The sequence below is a fragment of the Hyperolius riggenbachi genome, chromosome 9, assembly GCF_040937935.1.
Source record: "Hyperolius riggenbachi isolate aHypRig1 chromosome 9, aHypRig1.pri, whole genome shotgun sequence".
NCBI classification, from domain to species: Eukaryota; Metazoa; Chordata; class Amphibia; order Anura; family Hyperoliidae; genus Hyperolius; species Hyperolius riggenbachi.
In genome coordinates, this window is record NC_090654.1 from 32,939,982 (window position 1) to 32,958,982 (window position 19,001).

Consider the following 19,001-nt stretch of genomic DNA (forward strand, 5'->3'; position numbering starts at 1 on the left):
CGCGAGCGGCTGCTTCCTGTCAATTCACGGCGGGGGGTTCTGTGAATAGCCTGCGGGCCGCCGATCGCGGCTCGCAGGCTAAATGTAAACACAAGCGGAAATAATCCGCTTTGTTTACATTTGTACAACGCTGCTAACAGTAGCAGCGTTGTACCAGATCAGCGATCCCCGGCCAATCAGCAGCCGGGGATCGCTGTCACATGACAGGCAGGAGCCTGTTAGAGGCTGCACAGGACAGATCCGTTCCTGTGCAGCCTCCGATCTCTCGGGGAAGGGAGGGAGGAGAGGGAGAGGGGGAATCCTGCGGTAGAGGGGGCTTTGAGGTGCCCCCCCCCCCCCCGCAACACCCAGGCAGGCAGGAGCGATCAGTAGGGATGCTCATTCGGATTCCGCGGAAATGCAATTTCCAAAATTCCGATCGGAAATTGCATTTCCGTATCGGAATGCGGAAATCGGTAATGCTAGTGCCGTAGGCGGATTTCCGCCGGAAATCACGGAAATTTCCGCCGGAAATCGCGGAAAATCCACCCGACTTTAACATCGATTTTCTCAAAAACTATAAGGTCTTTTTGAAAACTTTTTTTTGCATCTTGTTCACAAGATTTGGTTTAATAAACGCTGAAAATTTGGTGTTTCTAGGACTTAAGGGGGCTTTTCTATTAACCACTAAAGTCGGCGGTTTTTTACTGTAATGTAAAATGCAGAAAATCTGCATCTGCCTATTTTCTGCATTTTACATTACAGTAAAAATCCGCCGACTTTAGCAGTTAATGGCAAAGCCCCCGTAAGTCCTAGAAACACCACATTTTCAGGGTTTATTAAACAGAGCCTTCTGAGCAAGATGCAAAAAAAAGTTTTTAAAAAGACCTTATAGTTTTTGAGAAAATTGATGTTAAAGTCGGGCGGAATTTCCGCAATTTCCGGCGGAAATTCCGCCTTGGAATGCGGAAATTGGTAGCGGAAAGCGGAATCGGTAATCGGTACATGACGGAATGCGGAATTACCGCGGAATCGGAATTTGGCATTCCGACCATCCCTAGCGATCAGACCCCCCCAGCACATCATCCCCATAGTGGGGAAAAAAGGGGGGCGATCTGGTCGCTCTGCCTGGTGTTTGATCTGTGCTGGGGGCTGTAGAGCCCACCCGGCACAGATCTGCTAAAACAGCGCTGGTCCTTAAGGGGGGGTAAAGGGTGGGTCCTCAAGTGGTTAAGTTGCCCTGGAAGTTAAAAGTGATGCTCGGTTCCCTTTAATAAATAAACCTTGGCAACATCTCCTTCCAGTCATCTCACGGAAGTGAATTTGGTAAGATATTAAGAAAAACCGAGATGTCAGGAGATAGAAAGACACGTTTACAAGATATATCCAAAACTTGTTTTTAATAACAGACAATGTATACAACTCTGGCTAAATGTCCCCGCCCCCTGGTGTTTGGACCTCTACTTTGAATGCTCGTGTAGGATCATGGCCAGACAGCTGAGGAAAATCATGTATTCATCAAATGTAACCTTCTTGTCTCCATCCATGTCCATCTTCCCGATGACGCTCTTCAGGATCTCATCTTTCTTGTTGCTGGTCTGTAAGACATATGAAAGCAAATGTTAGCCATTTTATAGATTTACTATCAACACACATCATGTTAGTCTACAGCAGGAGGGCTATAGCACCATTCTTGAGAGTGCTAGGGGGCAGAAGTAGCGAAATCAAACCATTTTTACTGATTACCGTTAGATACACTATGCCTGTGACAGTTTGTCAAATAAAACATTTCCATGGGAAATAACGCATATACCCCGTGCAGCTAGCACAGTGGCAGCTGCTAATCAGTGGCTGTTACTGCTGCTGGCACAGTGGCAGCTGCTAATCAGTGGCTGTTACTGCTGGTGGCACAGTGGCAGCTGCTAATCAGTGGCTGTTACTGCTGCTGGCACAGTGGCAGCTGCTAATCAGTGGCTGTTACTGCTGGTGGCACAGTGGCAGCTGCTAATCAGTGGCTGTTACTGCTGCTTGCATAGTAGCAGCTACTAATCAGTGGCTGTAACTGCTGCTGGCATAGTAGCAGCTACTAATCAGTTGCTGTTACTGCTGCTGGCACAGTGACAGCTGATATTCAGTGGCTGTTACTGCTGGTGGCACAGTGGCAGCTGATATTCAGTGGCTGTTAACTGCTGCTGGCACAGTGACAGCTGATATTCAGCGGCTGTTACTGCTGCTGGCACAGTGGCAGCTGCTAATCAGTGGCTGTAAGGCCTAGTGCACACTAGAGCGGTTCTGCTGCGGTTTGCGATCCGCTTGCAGGTGCGGATCCGCTAGGGTAATGTATTTCAATGGGCTGGTGCACACCAGAGCGGGAGGCGTTTTGCAGAAACGCATACTCCCGGGCTGCTGCAGATTTTGGATTGCGGATGCGTTTCTGCCTCAGTGTTAAGTATAGGAAAAGCGCAAACCGCTCTGAAAAACGGCACTTCAGAGCGGTTTGCCAGGCGTTTTTTGTTACAGTAGCTGTTCAGTAACAGCTTTACTGTAACAATACATGAAATCTACTACATGAAAAACGCTTCACAAAACCGCAAAATGCTAGCTGAAACGCTACAGAAAAAGAAGAAAAAGCGTTTCAAAATCTGCTAGCATTTTGCGGATCTGCTAGCGGTTTTTGGTGTGCACCAGGCCTTACTGCTGGTGGCACTGTGGCAGCTGCTAATCAGTGGCTGTTACTGCTGCTGGCATAGTGGCAGCTGATATTCAGTGGCTGTTACTGCTGCTAGTACAGTGGCAGCTATTTACCAGTGGACCGTTAGACCTGGGACCCACTAGCAGCCCTTCTCTAAGCGCTTGTGAATTGTAAAGCTCTTGCTAACCTCTCTAAAAGAAGGAATCATCAAGCCCCTTCTCAAAAAACCTTCCATGGATCCAGATGCTATGAGCAGCTACAGACCTGTCTCCAACCTCCCCTTCTTAGGTAAAGTTATTGAAAAGGCTGTCTATCTGCAACTTGAAACCAGGCTGTCAGTAAACAACATCCTGGACCCTCTACAATCTGGCTTTAAGAAACACCACAGCTGTGAAACAGCCCTCATCCAAGTCTGCAACGATCTGCTCATGGCAAGGGACAGAGGGGAATGCTCCATCCTAATCCTGTTGGATCTCTCAGCTGCTTTTGATACAGTTGACCATGAAATCCTGCTTAACAGACTGCAGGAGTACTGTGGCATCAGTGGATCAGTCCTCCAGTGGTTCAGATCATTCCTGACTGACAGAACACAGAGAGTATCCCTAGGACCTATAATGTCCAAACCTGCACCTCTACAATTCGGAGTGCCACAAGGATCAATCCTATCCCCTCTGCTGTTTGCAATCTACATGTTGCCACTCGGTACACTTATCCAACGACATGGCCTGACGTACCACTGCTACGCCGATGACACACAGCTATACCTGTCCTTCAAACCTGGTGGAACAGACCCTACCCCAAAAATAAACTCTTGCTTAGCTGAGCTTCAGGCATGGATGAATGATAACTGGTTGAAACTGAATGCTGACAAAACTGAGGTCCTGCTTGTCCAAAGCCAGTGCTCGCCATCAAAACAGCTCTATCCTAAAGCAACACCAATCAGGATTGGGAATTCAGACATAAACAGCTCCAACCTTGTGCGCAGCCTTGGCGTACTAATCGATGGGGAATTGAGTTTCAGAAACCAAATTTCATCTGTAGTTAAATCTTCCTTCTTTCATCTGAAGAACATTGCAAAGATTAAACATCTGATTCCCCCAGAGGATCTTCAAACCCTAGTCCACGCCTTCATCACATCACGGCTGGACTACTGCAATGCCCTTTATGCTGGCCTCCCCAAAAAAGACTTGCGTCGCCTGCAATTAGTGCAGAATGCTGCTGCCAGATTGCTAACAAACCAGCCTCGCCACTGTCACATCACACCGATCCTTCGCTCACTGCACTGGCTACCAGTAGAATGGAGAATACTCTTCAAGATTGGACTGCTGACATTCAAATCCCTGCACAATCTGGGCCCTGGATACATGAAGGACTTGCTGAAGCTGCACCACACCTCTCACAACCTCAGATCAGCAAGTTCTATAAACTTGGTCACTCCCAGAGTGCACCTCAAAAAATCTGGAGACAGAGCCTTCTGTCATGCTGCCCCTACTCTTTGGAACTCCCTACCACACCCAGTAAAGACAGCACCATCCCTGGAGCTATTCAAATCCAGACTGAAAAGCCACCTGTTTAGCCTGGCATTTCCAGATTTATAAAATTCTTCCCCTGTACCACGATGGTCGGAGCCATGCTTATGCGCTTTGAGGTCCCACGGGAGAAAAGCGCTTTACAAATGTTATTTGTTGTTGTTGTTGTTGTAATGTAAAGCTATGGGGATTTTTTTTTAACTCACATACCTCAAGTGGGGATTACACACCTATAGCATTACATTAGCAGAGCTTTTCAAATCACAGCCACCTGGAAAAGCACTGCCAGTGGGTCCCAGGCCTTAATGATGCTGTCTTGCAGAGAATTAACAACTGTAGACAGCTTTGGGGCCACCAGAAATGGCTCGGTGGGCCGCATTTGGCCCCGGGTCAGACTTTGAACAAGCCTGGTCTATAGCAAGATCTGTATAGTAACAGGTGTTGCTTTCATACAGGTCTTTCCCTTTAAACGCTCATCACTCCTCCCATTTTACACCCTAGTAAGTAGTAACACGCTTCACTTACTGCCAGGAATAAGCATGGTGGTGACCAACTAAGAAGGCATGAATTTCCTGCCGTGTCTTCCTATTGGTCCATTTGTGTGCACCAATAGGAGGCGGAGCAGTAGAAAATCCAGTGTTTTAATTTCCAACCAACGATTCCCATTGGTCTACTTGATAGACAAATAAGAAGCTTCCCAGCGGGAAATACCAGTGAACAGCTGTTTCCATTGACAAGGAGCTGGTGAAGTCTAGTGATGGGCGAACACCTGGATGTTCGGGTTCGGGAAAGTTCGCCGAACATGGCCGAGATGTTCGGCATGTTCGGGCCGAACCCCGAACTTCCCCGAACATCCTGCTTTTGGGGGCCCTATGGGGTCGCAGGCATAAGGGGGGAGCATGCCCCGATCGCGGGGGGGGGGGTCGGAAATTCCCCCCACCCCCTCCGCTAGCGCTCCCCCCTCTGCCCGCTTCCCCATACAAAAGTTTAAGCAAAGTACCTGTAATAGTGGATGGCCTGGCAGTGGCACTGTGGAGTGAGGAGGAGGAGTCCGGAGAGTGACGCGTTGAGGGAGGCCGGGCAGCGGGCGGTTCAGCGGTAGTACCCTTGTGGTACTTCCGCCCTTTCTCTGACCTCACGCTCGCTGCCCGGCCTCCCTCAACGCATCACTCTCCGGACTCCTCCTCCTCACTCCACAGTGCCACTGCCAGGCCATCCACTATTACAGGTACTTTGCTTAAACTTTTGTATGGGGAAGCGGGCAGAGGGGGAGCGCTAGCGGAGGGGGTGGGGGGAATTTCCGACCCCCCCCCCCCCGCGATCGGGGGCATGCTCCCCCCTTATGCCTGCGACCCCATAGGGGGGGGGCCGTATTCGGCCGAACAGGGACCTGTTCGGCCGAACAGGGGCCCTGTTCGGCCAGGTTCGGCCAGGAATTGAGCCGTTCGGGCACGAACGCGAACAGTTCGGCCGAACACCACCAGGTGTTCGGCCCGAACTCGAACATCACCCGAACAGGGTGATGTTCTGCAGAACCCCGAACAGTGGCGAACACTGTTCGCCCAACACTAGTGAAGTCTTCAATGGAAGACTATTGCCTGTAAATATTGATTAAGGCCTGGTTGAGACTTCTTTTACTCTGCGCAGTTCGCATGGCTGCATGGTGGTGACCAACTAAGAAGGCGTGGTCTACTTGAATAGACGAATAGGAACCCCTACCTTAATGGAGACGACTCCATGATTGATAGATAACACTTTATTTTAGCACTAGGATAGGACAACACGTTTCGCAGCAGATAGCCGCTTCATCGCTTAATAGAGTGCCAATACCAGCATTGGATGGAGCCTGGAGCCTTATATCTAAGGCACCCCAAGGCAGGATGTCAGTGCAGGTCAGATATCTAAACCTACTCAACATACTCTGCATACCATACTTTACATGCTGGAAAGGTTGGAGGGGGGGGGGGGGGGGGGGGGGGGGGAAGGGTGGGGGGGGGGGGGGGGGGGGGGGCGGCAGGTGGCCGTTGTTGATGACTGTGCTTCTAAAGACAGCACTATAATGAAGTACACAATTACTGCCGACTCATCCCTTTAATTACTGACACGTTATACAGGTTCTGGGGCGACTTTCACATAATCAGTGCCTTAACTGCATCTACCTAGCCACGAAACCTGTATAATTCATATGTGTCAGTAATGAAAGGGATGAGTTGGCAACACTGCTGGGTGGTATTAGCAACCGAGCAATAGTTATTGGGAATATAATACAGGACAGCAAAACACGCTCAAGACCACACCCACTTCATGACTACATCCCGACCATGACCAGGTGGCAGAGCAGGGACAAGGTCCGCCAGCACCCAAGGCTGAGACATCAAAGTGCGCCCCTCCATCCCTGCCACCCCAGCCATCACACACTGATTGCTATTAGACTAAGAGGGCCACAGGGCCCACAACCTCCCCAACACCTTAATATCTAGTTATCTGACTTGCAGTCACTGCCATTTATCCCCTTTTCTTATTTCTTTCTGCTTCAAACACAATTAGGAATGACAGCTGAATGAATTCTGCGCCCCCTCCTACACTGCGCCCTGAGGCTGGAGCCTCTCCAGCCTATGCCTCGGCCCGGCCCTGCCAGGTGGTTTTTGTGCAGAGAGTACAGGAGACAGAGGCAAGTATAGTTCCTGGCGTACTCACACAGAGGGAGGGGAATTCCTTCTCTGCCAACTTGCACAGTTCATCCTGGTTCAGGGAGCTGCCATCTCCATCACCTTTGGCATAGAAGTCAAATTTCTTAATCAGTGCGAACATCATGTTCTCGATGGTACCGCTTTGCTGGAGACAAAACAAGAGAAAATAAACAGTCCTTATTTTCAGCTGTTAATATGAAGGAGAACTAATGATGATAGAAAGGTAGAAAGGCTTGTGGGGCGGGAGGGGGGGGTGTGGCTAGGGATGTATCAGGGGGGCATGATTAGGAGGTATGGCAGGGGCATGGTTAGAGGTGTGGCATAGGCGTGTCTTAAAGGAGCACCTGCAACTTGTTTTTTGCCCTTCCCCTCTATATAGAGCAGTACAGGCTGAGGAGCAGTGTGTATGTCCAACCACCAGGGGGCATAACAACTGCTCTCCGATACTGGATAACACCACCATCACCTCGCCGGTAACAGTAAAAAAGGGCGCAGGAGGCTAGTGGACAAATCGGGCGCCGCCATTCACTCCTATAATAATTATCGTTTAATGGGCGCCAAACAGGAAAAAAGGGCGCCTGAGAATAATACGTTTTCCAACGGCGCCCGAAGATTTTTCATGTTTTATAACTGCTTGTGATGATTTACGTTTCTTATTTCAATAAAACATTATTTTAAATGTTATCCCTTACTGTTTGTAAAACATTATTATTCACGAAACAAAGCGATCAGTACGTAACGTAAATTGTAATATATTTTATCCCTTACTGTTTTTAAAACATTATTCTACACACAATACAGTGAGCACTAAGGAGGGTCTTAGGTTTAGGCACCAACAGGGTGGTCTTAGGTTTAGGCACCAACAGGGGGGTCTTAGGTTTAGGCACCAACAGGGGGTCTTAGGTTTAGGCATCAACAGGGGGGTCTAGGGGTTAGGGGTAGGTACAGGGAGGGTTACTTAGTAAAAAAAATTTAAACGTTATTATACGTTTCACTATTTAAACGGAAGATTAACGTTTTTACAATTGCCGATTTAATGCACATTATTTAATGATTTATAACTTTATAAAACATTAATTTTAAACGAAATACAGTACAATACATTTTTAAACGTTATCCATGCTTATCGTTTAAAACCCCGCGCCCTTTTTTCCCAGCGCCCCTTTTTAACGTACGCCACCTCGCCCTTGCAGGGAGTTTTGCTTGCCTGTTGTACAGTGCATCAGATCTCCTATGCCTCCCAGCAGCTGCACACTCTGTGATGCGTTCCTGGCCCCTGATCACATGACAAGCATCAGGAGCCGCTGTAATGCTTACCTGTTGTATGGTGCATCTGATCTCCTCTGCCTCCCGGCAGCTGCATGCTCTGTGCTGCTTTCCTGGCCCTGATCACGTGACCAGCCCTGGGTCGCCCATGAGGCGGGGGTGAGTCAATTTCCTCAGGCGGCAGAAGTGAGGGGGCGGCTTCTGCCTGGCCGTGGGTGGGGGGGCCGCCGAGCTAGAGGGGGTAGCATCCAGGAAGGTGGAGCAGCAGGCACAACGGTGGGGAGGGGGGGGTCAGACCACCCACTCCCTCACCTGGGGCTCCCCTATCCATGCTCCCCCTCTAGCTATTTGCTCAAAATGTAATTACGTTCAGCCAGGCAGCGGGGAAAGCAGACTCGCCTACTTCGGGGATCCTGCGCTGCATTCCACCGCTTGCGTCACTTCCTGCAATGCCGCCCACTGTACTTCAATGGGCGGCATTGAAGGAAGTGACGCAAGCAGTGGAACGCAGTGCAGGATCCCGGAAGTAGGTGAGTCATTACCCTCCCCGCTGACTGGCTAAATGTAATTACATTTTGAGCAAATAGCTGGAGGGGGAGCACGGAAGGGCGAGCCCCAGGTGAGGGAGGGGGGTCTGACTCCCCTCCCCTCCGCTGTGCCCGCTGATCCCCCTTCCTGGCTGCTACCCCCTCCAGGCTACCTATACTGGAGGGCAATTATACTACCTATGGCGAGGGCGGCATCCTCACAAACTTGCCTCAGGCGGCAAAAAGTATAAAACCGGCCCTGATCACGTGACAAGCATCAGGAGCCGCTGTATTGCTTACCTGATGTACGGTTCATTGGATCTCCTCTGCCTCCCGGCAGCTGCACGCTCTGTGCTGCATTCCTGGCCCCTGATCACATGACAAGCATCAGGAGCCGCTGTAATGCTTACCTGTTGTATGGTGCATCTGATCTCCTCTGCCTCCCGGCAGCTGCACGCTCTGTGCTGCATTCCTGGCCCCTGATCACATGACAAGCATCAGGAGCCGGAGGATGGCAGCATACAGCGTGCAGCTGCCGGAAAAAAAAGAGGAAACCTGATGCAGCGTGGACGTGGTCCAAGTAAATATTACAGCGTTCACTGCACTACTCTGCAAGGTGGGAAGGAGGAGGAGTGTGAGCCCCCGTAGGCCCCACCCTTCCATTGTTACACCTGTGTGTACAACCTTCTTATCCAGAAATCTGGGTGACAATTACTGAAGCTGTGTACAAAGCATTAGGCTGGGGTTCCCTGATCGCCTGTGGCCATTGGAAAGAGGCTGTGTAATGACAGGTCCGTGTTTATAGAGAGGTGTGTCTGCGCCACATTGTGTTGGTTTGTTCGGTTGTGTTTGTACTCAGCCACCGCCTACGCAGCTCACTGCATACATACCGTACACCTATCCACATATATCCTCTGCTGATATAAAGAAGGCTCCCGCACACACAAAAAATGAAACCAGACCCGGCTTCTCTTTACTGTAAATTATTTAGTCAGTGTATGCCCAGTTTAGAATCTTTCCTTTCTCTGAATTACATTCTGAAATGTATCACAGGCACATGTTGTTGCATCTTTACTGCTGGCAGGTGATCACTGTGGAATGTTTTTTTTTTTTTACTGAGAGTTCTAAAGCCATTAGAAAAGATTTCTGGTCTCCCAGAAGAATGCTCGGGGAAGGTGTGGGGGGGGGGAGGAATTCTACATACTAAACAGCCTAGGTTTAGTCTCAGTGGGAGGGTGGGGCTAATGTACAGCAATATACAGCTATAGGATGTGTGATGATGAAACTAGGATATTTAATATATAAAAGTTGGTATCCTGAAAAATGTACTGCATTCTGCTATCACCGTTTAATCAATTATTCAGCTCTGTTTTGTATAGATAATCAGTACCCTGTTTAGAATTGAACGAGCTATTAAATAACTGAAATATGTAGCCAGCGTAGAGCTGTACACACACTAGGTAATCCACGGCAGAGACAATCGCTATGCGCCGTTTTAGCCGAGAATGTAAAAGTTACCCTACAACATTGTTCAACGAACTACACACAAAGTGTCGACCTCCTATGGATCGATCAGCGATCACTGAGGGCAATTGTGGTTGGCCCTGTGTGGGAGACTTCGATAGGAAGCAGGAAATAGATTTAAAAAGGGGCAGGGGATAGATAAAAAAGGTCAATAGTTCATATACTTCAGCTTCTGGTACACTGAAATACTGTATCGGGCCTGGAACCCACTAGGAGCGCTTTTCAGAGCGCTTCGTGATTTGAAAAGCTCTCGCTAATGTAATGCTATGGGTGTGATCCCACTGGAGCAATGTGATTTTATAAAAATCCCCCATAGCATTGCATTAGCAAGAGCTTTTTCAGATCACTAGCGCTTAGAAAAGGCTGCTAGTAGGTTTGAGTGCTCACTCATATGATACAACATGAAACCCATCTCTTTAGGTTTTAAAAAGAAAATGAATTTTTTTTTTTAACTTCTTGAGGACCGCAGTGTTAATTGCCCAGACCAAGACCAGACCATTTTTCTACAAATAGGCCACTGCAGCTGTAAGGCCTCGCTGCAGGGCTGCACAACTCAGCACACAAGAGGTTCCCCTCTTCCTTTTCTCCCCACCAACAGAGCTTCCTGTTGGTGGGGTCTGATCCCCCCCCCCCCCAATCCCCCCCCCTTCCCCATCCCCCCACCCCCTCCCCCCATCCAGCCAAATCCTGGCGATCAGCTGTCATAGGCTTCTGCCTATGAGAGTCGATCGCTCTCTAGTGTCCCAGGGGGACAGCCGTGTCACGCAGCAGATCGCAGCGCTGTACACAGTTATTAGACGGCAGTTTTGCCGTCTAACAGTCTCCGAGTGGCGATCGTCCGGAGCTCCACCTACCAAGCAGAAGATGCGCGCAACCTGCGCACGACCTTCTGCAGTAGCCAACCCCAGGACTTGATGCCAATTAGCGTTAGGCGTTGCTGGGGCTGCCGCGGTCACTCCCATTGGCGTGACGCGGCCGTTAAACAGTTAAAAAGTAGTTTTCAGGAGTAGGATTACTAGATACAATTGTTTATCTCAGTTTGTTTTTACCATGAGTTTTCCCCACTCACACTTTTGATTTGGGTGTGCCAACGCTTGAGTCATAAATTTTAATAGTCAAAGCAGCACTGCGGATGAACATAGACTATACACACATCCGAAGGGATGTAGAAGGACCTCATAAATACTGTATTTGCATGCAGATACTATTTATAGGAAATAAAATGCAAGCTAGACTAACAAATGCAAAGAGGGAAATTGTACAAGTCTGGACAGAATATATAAATCTCAGCTATTCTTATTTCAGTAAGCCAGCACCTATACAGTACGGAGTTCTTGGGCGAGACTCCCTAACATTGCTACTACCTACTGAGTGCGCTCTAGTGGCTGCAGCTCAAGCGCATTGAGTCTGACAGGAGAAAAGCGCTATACAAATATTGAAATTATTATCTCTTCCACTCATGGAAAATGCCACCTGTAGGATGTAAAAGTCACACACAGACTTCATGTAAATCCGGTTTCTGTATTTCACAATATTTGAAGCGGAGCCACACCCAGGAGTTTGGATGAAATCCAGCCATACGAAGAATGTAGAGACTACAGCTTGTACAGACAGCAATGGGTTACTGCCCTGCACCGCTATGCCCGGTGCTGCCGTTATATGAATCCCAGAGGGTAAATCCGCCCCTGCCCCTAACTGAGTAACTAAAGTTTGGCAAAGTATGTTTTTAGGTTAATTTATACTATAACATTTCACAAAAAAGAAATGTAATAAAAAAATACAGTATTGTATATTTAGTAAAGACAACTTTGTATCGGAACATTGTAACATGAGTCGATGGTAAGTAGGGGGCGCAGGGCAGGGGCGAGGCAGAGAGGCTCCAGCCTCAGGGCGCAGTGTAGGAGGGGGCGCACAACTCGCTGAGCTATCATTCTCCTCTTGTGTTTGTCGCAAAGAGAAATAAGAAAAGGGGATAAGTGACATTGACTGCAAGCCAGATAACTAGTGATTAAGGTGTTGGGAAGGGGTTGGGGGCAGGGGCAAACGCAGGATTTTTAAGGGGGGGGTTCCTGAAAGGTCCAGAAGCACGTATGTCCCCGAGTGCTTCCGAATACAGGTGGCTCCATACTGCCCATGCACAAAAGTGCGCTGGCGTATTACGGAGCTGCCTATCTTTGGAAGTACTCAAGGACACGAGTGTTTCTGAGGGCTTCTGGTAGCAGCAAATGTGAACGGGGTACAGCGCTGGAACAACTCCCCGAGAGAGGAACGGGAGATAGACTTAGTTTGGACAATTCAGTGGAATATGCTACATAGTGTCACATAGCGCAAGCGATAGCCATATGATGCAGGGATATATGCATCTGCGGAAGATGGCGGCGCTATATAAATACTAAATAATAATATTTTGCCTCACCAGGATTGCACTTTTATTTAGCTTTCCTGTATGACAAGAAGACACAGCCAGCTCTAGGGGAAGAGGGAAACAAAGGTAAATGAAGGAGGCTGGTGCACACCAAGAGTGCTTCTGAGCGTTTTTCAAATCAACAGTGATTTGAAAAGCGCTTGACTAATGTTACCCTATGTGGGTGTTCCCACAGCAGCGTTGTGATTTTTTCAAAATCGCAGGTATACTGCATGTAGCATGTTTTTGAGCAATTCATTCAAAAATCGCTCTGAAAATCACTTCACAAAATCACACTCACAAATTGCTAGCGATTGCTATTGTCATTTTGGCGTGCACTAGCCCAGAGAGAGGAGTGGAGAAATTGAGAATAGCCTGAGATGGAGCAGAGCACTTATCTGTATTGCAGTCCCACATCAGACAGGCTACTTGCCTGTAATCGGACTCCTGTCCCTGTCAGTCTCTCACACAAGTCAGAAAGAAGCCCTCCTGGAGTCTAGGGACTGTCAAAAACTTTTCAGCTTGTTAAACACCTTACCCACACATGCAGTCATTATAACAATGGGGAGAGACCAGACAGATGTTTGCCCACGGACCCTGAGTCCAGGCAAGCTCTGCATCATGCTGTGCATATTTTACCAGCTTGCCTGCACTCTAATTTCATCATGTCAGACACTTCTGTGCTGTGGAGAGTCCAGGACTCCATAACCAACATTCTCTCACTGCAGGCTGCATCTTCTTGTGAGGTAAGATGGGCTGCCTCTCTCATTCTATTAGCTGGAGGGAAGCACCAGAAGTAAGAAGGGAGGGAGAATGAGGCTGTTTATATTATGCGGGCTTCCCTGGCTGAATACACATCTCAGTGCAGGGGGGAGGTTCCAGACACCCGGAACAGCCCCCTCAGTTCGCCAGTGGGGGGCCCTGGGGCACCTGTTAGTCTAATAGCAATCAGTGTGTGACGGCAGGGGTGGGAGGGATGGAGGGGCGCACTTTGGTGTCTCAGCCTTGGGTGCTGAAGGACCTTGTCCTGGCTCTAGGGGGACTGTCTGCAATTTCACCTATGAGACTGCAATAGCAAAGTTTTCAGAGATTTTCCAATACTGTTTTTAATTGATAAACCACAAACCCTTTCTACCCCCTACTGTCATTTTCAACAGCACAATAGAGTTCATAGCTGTATGGAACAGGCACCATGACAATATTATTAACCATTTATGCCGCGCGGACGTGAGCTTCACGTCCGCAGTGGCAGGTGCTAGAGCCGCAGGGACGCGCTAGTCACCCCTCATCCCTGCAGTTTAGGGGGTTTTCAGGCAATTGTGTGGGCAGATGCCTGCAATCACGCTGCTGCTGCTGCTAGCAGGGGGATTGGCTGCCCCTGTGCCAATCCTAGCATGTCCGCTGAGAATAAACATTGTTTTTTTTTCAAAAACAGTGTTTATTCTTACAGAGCCGCAGCGCTATCTCCCGCTGCTGATTTCCGCTGGTTTCCGCTGCCCGATCGTTAAATTTATGAATGGAAACAATGTTTCCATTCATAATGTCCCTGCCGGCAATGTGATTGCAGGTTTCCGATGGAAACCTGCGTCACTTCATTAGTTACAATGTGACAACACATTGGGTTTGTTTCACTAAAGGGTGCTAAGTGTTAGCACGGCAGTGAAAAGCCGCTTTGCAAGTGCAAACTACTAAGCACCCAAGTCTGTACGTGCAAACTACTTAGCACCCAAGTTTGCATGTGCAAACTACTTAGCACCCAAGTTTGCATGTGCAAACTACTTAGCACCCAAGTTTGCATGTGCAAACTACTTAGCACCCAAGTGTGTACGTGCAAACTTCTTAGCACCCAAGTTTGCATGTGCAAACTACTTAGCGCCCAAGTTTTATATGTGCAAAGTACTTAGCACCCAAGTTTGCATGTGCAAAGTACTTAGCACCCAAGTTTGCATGTGCAAACTACTTAGCACCCACGTTTGCATGTGCAAACTACTTAGCACCCAAGTTTGCATGTGCAAACTACATAGCACCCAAGTTTGCATGTGCAAACTACATAGCACCCAAGTTTGCATGTGTAAACTACTTAGCACCCAAGTTTGCATGTGTAAACTACTTAGCACCCAAGTTTGCATGTGTAAACTACTTAGTACCCAAGTTTGCATGTGTAAACTACTTAGCACCCAAGTTTGCATGTGTAAACTACTTAGCACCCAAGTTTGCACATGCAAATCCTTAACACTCGAGTTAGCACATGCAAAGCCTTTACATTCGAGTTTGCATGTGCAAAGCCTTTACACGTGATAACTGAGATATCACGCTTTAGTGAATCGAGCCCATTGATTTCAAGGCTTTGCACGTGCAAACTAGGGTGCTAAGTAGTTTGCACATGCTAACTAGGGTGCTAAGTAGATTGCACGTGCTAACTAGGGTGCTAAGTAGTTCGCACATGCAAACTAGGATGGTAAGTAGTTTGCATGTGCCTAGTTTGCATGTGCTAACTACTTAGCACCCTAGCTTGCACGTGCAAAGATTTTAGGCGAGATAAATAAGTTATCACGCTTTTGTGACTCAAGCCCATTGTATCCTATGTAGCATACAAAATCTGCTAATAACATTTTTGCTCAGCGGGGACATTTTGTGGCCATGTAGTAAAGTACACCTACTGACTTTAGGGAAGAAAAAATAATAATAATTATAACAAGAGGGCATATAATTAAGAAATAATTGGCTAAAAATGAGTGATGGATGTAAAACTGAAAAAATGCACCTTTTATTTCCAAATAAAGTATTGTCACCATACATTGTACTAGGGATATAATTTTAACGTTGCAATAACCGGGACAAATGGCCAAATAAAATGTGTAGATTTTAATTATGGTAGCATGAATTATTTTAAAACTATAATGGCTGAAAACTGAAAAATAATGATTTCTTTTTTCCATTTTTCTCTTTATTATTCCCATCATAATGCATTTAGAATAAAATAAGTCTTAGTATAATGTACCCCCCAAAGCAAGCCTAATTGGTGGTGGAAAAACAAGGTATAGATCATTTTGTTGTGATAAGTAGTGATAAAGTTATTGGGGAATGAATGGGAGGAGCGCTGACAGGTGAAAATTCCTCTCGTCCATAAGGTGAAAAATACCCGCGGGCTGAAATGGTTAACAACCAAACTTGATAAAAAAGAATAGCTACTTTTCCTACAACTAATTGCCTCTTTAGAGTGTAAGCCTTTGGTAGGGCCCTCCCCGCAATGTCTCCTGCTTGATTATGCAATCTCACTGTCTGACACCCCTCTTGAGGACTAGAACAGTCTCTATTTTGACCCAAGACACTTAACTACTGTTATCAAAGACACTTGCATGATCTTGTTTTGTTGTGAACTCCTTGTATGTTAACCCATTTATCTATTGTGCAGTGCTGCGTAATATGTTGGCACGTTATAAATACAATAAATAATAATAATCTATAGCTGCAATACCCAGCACCTTGTATAAGGGTACTGTGCAAGGCTGGCACTTGGTGATGGCACTGGGAATACTTATTAGGCAGAGAAGGAGATGGCTGCAAAAGGGAGGCAGTAACTAGCACTTACCTGGGCCATTGTTGCACTGGGAGGAGAATTCAGCCAATGTATTAGTCAGAGAGAGTCTCACCCATTATATACAAACTCTTAACAGTGTCACTCCCAGTGGAAAGCCCACAAGAAAGTGTCAGAGGCTGGGGGGCCAGGAGGAGTGTACTCTGACTCCTCTTCTCATTGGCTACTCTTTCTCAGTGGGACAGCCTATCACAAACTCTCTGCAAAACATTTGGAAAACTTTAGTTATTTTGTTTCTACAACAAAGGTTAACCCCTGCAGGCAAAATGACTTTCAATCACTCCACAAACCAGTGTGACAGACCATCGCTCAAGATAATTACAGGGTTACATCGCTATGGTGGACACAGAATGAAATATTTTCAGTTCCACCATAAAAAAATAAAATAAAAAAACTTTTGAAGGTTTTGATTTGCTGTAACAGGAAAGAATCCTTTAATATTGATGAAAATCCATGGATCAACACTCGGCTGTTTGTATTTGGGAAAGGTTAGGTAGTTCTTTATGTATCAACCTTTAAGAAAACATTCAGACCTTTGAATACAATAAATGGATGAATTGATATGCTGTATTCATCCATACCTGCAGAAAACTGTCTTTTTTACATTTTCACAACACTTACAGCAAAGAACCCTTTGCGCAATTACAGGCTAAATGATTTTTCTTGCTGTCACTTGGGGTGCAGTTCTTTAAAGAGAGCAAACTCGGGGGAAAATATATATATAAAACACATTTTGCATATTGCGAAATGTGTTAATTATTGTATTTTCCTCCAATAAAGTTGCAGAAACATTGAAAATGGAATTACTGTGATAATTAAAGGGAGATGAAACATCCATAAATAACAAAATTGGCAAAAATAGTTAATGCATAAAAATGTATGTAAACCTCTGCTTTCTAAAATAGGTCCACATATGAACCCCCAATTTTTTTTTTTTTTACTTGGTCTGGGTGCCTTTACGTAACTGCAGAAATTGTGCAATGCCAACAGGATTGTGGGAAGGTGTTTTATTTTAGTAGCTACAGTAATAATCGTATCTCAGCAGGCAAATAACAGAAAGATACCTATTTCTGATAAGATAAGGACACTATGATCAGCAGGTAATTGCCAATGGACGGAGAATATTATATTGTGTAAAAAAAAACCCTTACCTTAAAGTGTACCAGAGCTGGTATAATCGGCAGAATTGATACTTACCCGGGGTTTCCTTTAGCCCCATAAGCACGTGTGAGTTCCTCGCCGTCCTCCCGCGGTCTGCCATTCAGCCGTGATCAGCCCCGGTAATAGGCTCAGTCGTGCCCAGTCTGGGTCTTCTGCACATGTGCGGACCTCCCTCACATGCACAGAAGATCCTTACTGATGCGACTGAGCCTGTTACCGAGGCTGATCGTGGCTGGACGGCAGACCACGGGAGGACGGCGAGGAACTCACACCTGCTTATGGGGCTGGAGGAAGCTCCGGGTAAGTATTGATTCTGACGTTTATACCAGCTCTGGTTTACTTTAAAGGGAATATCCTGCGCAGTACACTCCACACCATGTGCGAGTGATTGACAGCGGAGCTCGCGCAGGTACAGTGGAGGACAACGTCACGAGGTCGGCCTCTGCACCGGTGGGGATGCTTCAAGGGAAATGTCGGCTGGAAGGGGCTGGAGGAAGCCCCGGGCAAGTAAATGTCATTTATTTCCCTGCTCGGATATTTCCTTTAAGAGAGAGGAAGATAGGCATTGCCATAAGTATTTTCTCTTAAACAATGCAAATTGCCCGACTGTCCTGCTGATCTTTCTTGCATCAGTAGTGTCTGATAGTGATGAGTAGAAATTCCGCCTATACGTAATTACGCATAGTAATTCGCAATCACGCATCGTAATCATAATGCAACATTAATTTCGTATTGTAAGCATTCGTAATTACGCATGGATATACTGTACGTGTAATTTACGCATAATTTTGTGCCAACTTTGGCGGTGAATAGCAAAGCCCTATACAATGCTATTGCTACCAAAATTCCTACATATGTTAAAGAACTACTGTAGGGGGTGTAGGGGGAAAAAGAGTTGCACCTGCGCAGCCGTGTGCTTGATGTCAACAGGAGTGTATTGCACAGGCCTAGTGATGTCAGCGGGAGCGAGGACACGGCCGCTCAGGCAGTGGTTTTCAGACTTTAAAGTCGGAAAATTCCAGAAGTGAACCGGAGGCGGGGGCCGGAGCATCAGTGACGTCACGTCTGCAGAGGACCATAAGAAGCCCCAGGTAAGTTCAACTCTTTTTCCCCCTACAGTAGTCTTTTAAGGAGTATAAGGGGTACAAGTTAAAAAAGAAAGAATTGTTCAAAAAGACCTTGTAGTTTTTGAGAAAATAAATACAAAGAAAAATGGTTTTTAATCTGTCATTTTTCTGAGTTTAAAAACCATTTTTCTTTGCATTTTTAAAATCGATTAAAATCGATCGTCTTTTTGAAAAAAACAAATTCACTTGTATCCACTATTCTCCTTAAATCGGTTTAAAACCCTGACATAATATTCAATAAAAACATGTTTTCCTACTTTTTATATGTCATACGGTTATCATATTTGCATTAGTGCATAAGTATTATTATTCATTTAGAAATGATTGGTTTCCAAAAGTACAGTGTTTTGCTTTGTGAGCTGACTTTGCATTTTATTAATAACTGGTTTTATTCATTGCTGTATTGCAGGCAGACATGCTTTCAGTGTCTCTCTGTCTCCTGCAGCTTCTCCATAGCCAGAGAATGTGTCACATTCCTCACTTGATACATTTAAAGGGGAACTG

At 46.6% G+C, this 19,001-nt stretch overlaps 1 protein-coding gene across 3 annotated transcripts in view; it reads right to left on the minus strand.

Moving 5' to 3' along the window:
• Positions 1 to 1,362: 1,362 nt before the first annotated feature.
• The window catches only part of LOC137532179 (protein S100-A4-like), an 82,160-nt gene continuing 64,521 nt past the window's right edge, over positions 1,363 to 19,001 (minus strand). For 2 of the 3 annotated variants that reach the window (XM_068252406.1, XM_068252407.1), the window contains 2 exons: positions 6,898 to 7,035; positions 1,363 to 1,577 (listed from right to left, as the gene is read on the minus strand). In XM_068252406.1, the coding sequence (XP_068108507.1) occupies positions 1,440 to 1,577; positions 6,898 to 7,035 (276 nt within the window). In that variant the 3' untranslated portion in view covers positions 1,363 to 1,439. Of the gene's footprint in view, positions 1,578 to 6,897; positions 7,036 to 16,203; positions 16,289 to 19,001 lie in introns of those variants that run through there. The other variant, XM_068252408.1, reaches the window with a different exon arrangement.